The sequence below is a fragment of the Gavialis gangeticus genome, unplaced genomic scaffold (genome assembly GCF_001723915.1).
Source record: "Gavialis gangeticus isolate Ggan-Ray unplaced genomic scaffold, GavGan_comp1, whole genome shotgun sequence".
NCBI lineage: Eukaryota > Metazoa > Chordata > Crocodylia > Gavialidae > Gavialis > Gavialis gangeticus.
Genome location: NW_017728991.1, coordinates 14,330,442 through 14,336,069, shown reverse-complemented (window position 1 = coordinate 14,336,069; position 5,628 = coordinate 14,330,442). Strand labels below are relative to the sequence as shown.

Genomic DNA, 5,628 nt, shown 5'->3' with positions numbered 1-5,628 from the left:
ATACAAGAAATATGGTAAGAGCAGTTTCTGCCACTTACTGGAGAAACCCAAAGTCAAGTCTGCAGACATCTAGAAGGGAGAAGAACAAGGAGCAAGCTCAGCTACCTAGCTGGTGCCATCAGTTCCTAAAGTAGTGTGCGCTCGCCAGCATGGCAGTTCACTTCACCATACAGGTGACTCGAGTCATCTTGTTTCTGTCGATACTTGGGGTGAACACAACAGTGGATTCACAGGAACCTTGTCAATAAGGAAACCATCCTGCACCAGTTAAACAGAGTCAGAGAAGAGGGTGCTGGAGCTCCCCGGTAGGCCCTCCATAAGCTGTGTGAGTTGATCATATGTGGAATCACAGGCCTGGGAGGCATCACAGGAGTTCATATCTAGTCCAGCCTCATGCTCAAGGCAGCACTGTCCCTGACTCAACCAGCCAAGCATTGGTCTAAAACTTGATTGGCATTAACTTCAGTGTATATATTTTATTTCTCCCATAAGCCCCTTGCTGCATGTGATGAACAAGAGCGAGTGAGTGAATGAGGCCAAGCTAGGATGGTGGGGTATGAGAAGAAAAGATGAAATCCTGGCTCTGGCCATGCAGGTGGAACTTGAAGGAGGGCTAGGAATGTGGGGTGGGAAGTTGTCTGCCCTCAAGTCCATCTGGTGACTGGTGTCCTTATTCAGGGACGAATCTGATGGAAAAAGAGGAAATGCTTGAAATACAGAGCCTTATATTGGGTGGTCAAGGCCCAGAGCACTGTGATGTGAGGCTTGCCTCCATTCGTGGGATGGTTCCTGGCTGATATTCATATTTAGCAGCTTTATCCTCTGTGAATGCGAACGTTGTATGCAATGGATGGCTTTGGCTTATCCCCTTCGTTGCCCCCCGCTTCACTTGGAGCATGGTCCCAGGGGTGATCTGGTCATTCTGTTGCTCTCTCTCTCTCAGGGCATTTATAGCTGTTTCAGTGGAGTCCAGAATTTGGAGAGCCCCGTCCGCGTTCACACACCAGACGTCACTGCTAACTCAGCTCAGGCCAACGTGCTGAAGATGCTGCAGGCTGCCAAGGACATGGTATCGACCGCCAGCGTTGGGAGCTCCCTGGAGAATGCCACGCGCACCATTGAGAACTGGACCAACCGGAGCGAAAACCTGCAGACCACGTTCTCCCTCAGGACCCCTCAGCTCGTCGTGCAGAACAGCAGTGGGTTGAACAGGCCCACCAACTCCTCCAACGTGGCAGCTGCAGAGAAGCTGGGGCAAGCCTACGCCCAGAGGGCCATTCCCCAACCCCTCCCTGCCCCTCAGCAGTCCTTTGTGGACTCCCGGCTGTCAGCCAGTGAGAAATGGAGGGGCATAACCAAGCAGCCTCAGTTTCTGCAACCCCTGAAGTTTCGAGGAAGCTGCTCTGGGGATAAAGCTCTTCCAGGTTCCACCGTGAGCAGCTTCCCCCACCTCCTGGTGAAGACCACCCCTCCAGTCGAGTGTAGAAACCACGTGCTGCTGGGGAACCACGTGAGCACGACTCTCTCACCACAGAAGCCTCCAAGGGAGCTTCCTCCACCAGACATCTACAAAGAGCACAAGCGCTCAGGGGCCAGGGGGGCCGGAAAGGAGACCCTCCCCCAGAACATTCCCCTGGGGTACAGGGAAGACGGACACAGGGAAGCAACCCCCTTTGCAAGGCTGCTTTCCGAGAAGAGGAAAGGCATGGAAAGCCCTTTCTTGCCTTCCTCTTGCACCCATGACTCCTTCCCAAAAGTAGATAGGACTTGCAGACCTTTAGCAACAGCATGCAAAGAGTCGGAAGCAGCAAATCTTCCTCTGCTGAGGAAGGAGAAGCTGGGCCGGAGAGCTAATCTGTTGCGTTCTGCCTGGGAGCAGAATGAGAAACGCCATTCCCTGGGCCTGCAGAGGCACGATGGCAAATCATCCGTGCAAGGCGACATACCGGACCTCTTTCCCAGAGCCACTCTGAAGCAGATGCCGATGCCCAGTGTTCAGCACTATCCTGCTGAAGCCCTTCAGCCCAGCTACGTGTGCAATAGGAAATGCACAGAGGCAAACCCCAGGCTCTCCTGGGAGGGCCAGCGACTTGTCCATTCTCAGCCGGCCAGGCTGCCCTCCTACAGGGAAGCGTGCCTACAGCATGCCGCAGGCCTGCACCGGGCCTCTTCCACGGTGGTGCACAAACAATACGCCTACATGAACTCCTATACCAACCTGCCTGTGTGCTTGGGGCAGTTCTGCCAGGGGGCTCCCCTGCTCTGCGAACACTCCAGTGCCGGGTGCGTCACTCGGGCTCCCTGGTCGCCTGGAAGCAGGGACTACTTGGTCCACGAGGACAGCCGGAGGACCATGTACTTTGACAGTGTATACAGAGACTGCAGAGGTCGAAGCAGAGTGGAACCAGCCTTTCTCCAGATGGTCAATATGGAGAAGAGGGACCTATTGGCAGCCCAGCGAATGAACAGCCCCTACCCTGCCAGGTCTTGGAGACGAATCTCTAGCCTGGAGTCGGAGGTGTGAGAGTGGGGAGGGGGGTGGGGGGTGGGCAGGGTTAGGACTGTCTGTGCTTGGCTCATATCTGTACTGCTCACACGCACATCTTTGAGATGACAGATTCTGGTTCAACCCTTGGGGAAAAGGCCCATGCGGGAGCCTTTGAAATCTCACCCTGTGAGATTCTCTGGCCCGTTGGCTGCAGCAGGAAAATCGTTCTAACTTTTCCCCTGGTCTGGATCAAAAGATGAACAAGTGACCTTTTTCTCTTTCCTCAGTGGCTGATGGACCAAAAAACCCCGATAAAGCAACAGCTCTTTGACACTGGGGAGGAGAGCAAAACCAGCTGTAAAAGGCATTTTAATGTGCAAATTCCTAAGTCTTCCATTGTTTGGGGCTCTCGGCATGGGTTCTGTCTCATCCAGTGAAACGCTCACGGTCTGTATGCTCAGTGGATAGCTCTAAAGTATCAAATACAATGTCAGTCATTTTAGTGTTTGTGCCAGTTAACTTGCAGGATGTGCCCACAGCTCTGCTCTCCATGAAAAGGTGGGTGACATCTAACGGCTTCCCAATCCTGGACTTTGTTGCTTCTACTGACACGCTGCTTTGGATGGTTTGCTAACGAACAGCGGTCATACATGGGACTTAGCAAAACAAATGCACTATGACATTTTCAGTATTTTTTTTCCTTCTTTTCCCCTTCCCTTCACATTTTGATCTCTTTTAAAGTAAGAACTGAAAATGCAATTCCCAGGCTATTAAAGAGACACATTTTACATTGTATTTAGCCCTTTTTTCCATCACTCTGTACCACGTTTGGGGCTAGCGGATCCAAGGTTTCCTATCTCTTGCACTGACAGTAGTTCTTTGATCCTGAAGAACAGCTAAGAGCTTCATAAACCAGAGCTAGACTCTCAGCTGGTGTTGCTCAGCTTTGCCCTACTGTAGTTTTTGGATGACCCTGGTTTACACTGCCCTCAAATCCCACAGCTGATTCTCCCCAGTTAGACCCTTGTGCCTTCCTACAACTGTGTTGTAGGAGTGCAGAGTAAGTCTGTGATTTCTTCTGGGTAGTTGTACAATAGGAAGCTGCAGCACAGCTGAGCTCTGCTTGTCTGGGCCAGGTGCTCTCAATAGAGACATACTGGCCTGAACTCTCTCTGGACACGATACAAATATATAGGTTTTTAGCTTCATGCCAGTCCTCCTGGCTATGCTTTGTTTGTCCCTATTTAGAAAACATGATGAATCAATCCAGCCGCCGTTTGCCTGGCATTTTTCACACCCAAACAAAGCTCACTGGGATGAAAGTTGAGCTGTTCAACAGCAGTCAGGGGAAGTGTATTTAATTTAACTCTAGGCTGTTTAGGAAAAGACCTTTTGATATTCTGTATCTCATTTCTCTAGGACTCGCTTTGAGTTCATTTGCTTGGTCTCATTATAGTCGCAGCAGGATCAAAGGCCTCCTGAGGAGACATCACCTAACTACTAATTTTTCATTTAGTGTCACAGGATACCTTGGGGCTTGAATGACTAATGTGTGTCTTCATTTGCCTTCTCCAAATAGAAACCATATGCGGTAGGAATGCTGCTCGGTACCTGACAAAAGGCAAGAGTGTTTAGAGCTTCTGTTGGATGAAGATACACCTGTCCCCTGTCTTTCCACATGGTACTTGTACTGTCCCCACATGTGTTATCCATGTCAGTGGGTGGCCAAGGGCTTTTCAGCAAAGCGTAAGTGCAAAGCACCTAGTCTACTCAAAGAACCTTGCCTGCCTGTCCTTAGACCAACACGGCCACAACCAAAGGACCTAATCATGCTCCTGGACCTATTCAGTACAGCAAACAGGTAGCCATCTTCCACACTAGAGCTTGGAGCACCTGCAAAAGGGGCAGCGATCATAGCTAGGTTGTGTCCCATCTGCATGGAGATGGGAGTCAGCTAGCCTGAGGTGACACAGTAAGTGAAGATACACGTTGCACTTAGACCATACTAAACCTGCGGCGTGTTAAGCGGTGTAGAAGTTAGAATGTTAGTCTCATGTTAAGAGTTAGTACTGTGTCTTGTTGTTAGAAGTGTGGTGAGTAGGGGCATGGCTAGGAGGCAGGATACCTGGAGTCTACCCCTGCTCTGGTTGAAGGTGGGGAGGTGTGGGGACTATTTGATGTCCTTTGACACGGATGTGCCGCTGGATCTGGGGGTCGCCAGCGGGCGGCAGCTGAATTCTCTACGTCCTCCAGATCCCTCGTGGGAGCCCAGAGATGGCCTAATGTTACGCCCCAGTGGGGGCAGGTCCAGCCTGGCCATCATTGCCATTGTGCAATGCTTTTCTGGCGGTGGGCGACCAGCGCCATGATGACAGCAACTAAAAGTTCAGGAGTGGGGTGTTGCATTGGCGTCCAGCGCTTGATGTTCTGCATGCGGTTTAAAAAAGGCTAAAAGCTTTAAAAAAGTTAAAAGCCTAAAACTGCAAGGGGGCTGCCACTGGGTAAGGCGACCAGTGCCTTAAAAACACCATTAAATTACGGGGGACAACAAAAGAGAAAACAGGGTGTGTTCGTGCAGGTCATAGGTTCAAAACTAGTGCTCCTCTGGGGTACACCGAGCAGAGCACCCCAGACAGCGCCCACCGGCTCGCAAACTGAGAGAGCTCGCTGGTGGCTACTGCCCAGTGGTACTCCGCCTGGAGACGCGCACAAAGGACACCGGGGAAAAACACCATGAGGTCACCGGGAGCCTTCCTGGCCAGAGCCTCCTTCCTGGATAGCCAGATGACAGGCTTGGCCAGAGCCAGGAGGAGGTTGACCAGTAGGTCCCGGGCCTTAGTGGGGCGACGGATGGGGTGTGCATAAACCAAAAGGTGAGGGGAGTAGTGCAGCCAGAACTTGAGGAGCAAGTTCTGGAGGAGGAGGTGCAGGGGCTGCAGGCTGGCACTCTCAATGGTAAGGTGCGCCAGAGTCTCCCTCTCAAAACAGAATGGGCACTGGTCGGAGACTGGTTTGAAATGGGCCAGCTGCACACCCATCGCGACGGCCCCGTGAAGGAGCCACCAGCCTAGGTCCCCGGTGGCTCTGGGGATCAGATCGGAATACAGGCTCTGCCACGGGGGCCTGTTGGCCTCACCCTC

General features: G+C 52.0%; 1 protein-coding gene across 1 annotated transcript in view; it reads left to right on the top strand.

The window, feature by feature from the left end:
* GRIN2C (glutamate ionotropic receptor NMDA type subunit 2C) overlaps positions 1 to 3,278 on the top strand; it is a 41,193-nt gene extending 37,915 nt beyond the window's left edge. The window contains exon 12 of the mRNA XM_019517840.1: positions 944 to 3,278. Coding sequence (XP_019373385.1) covers positions 944 to 2,524 — 1,581 coding nt within the window. The 3' untranslated portion in view covers positions 2,525 to 3,278. The remainder of the gene's footprint in view (positions 1 to 943) is intronic.
* The last annotated feature ends 2,350 nt before the right edge of the window (positions 3,279 to 5,628 follow it).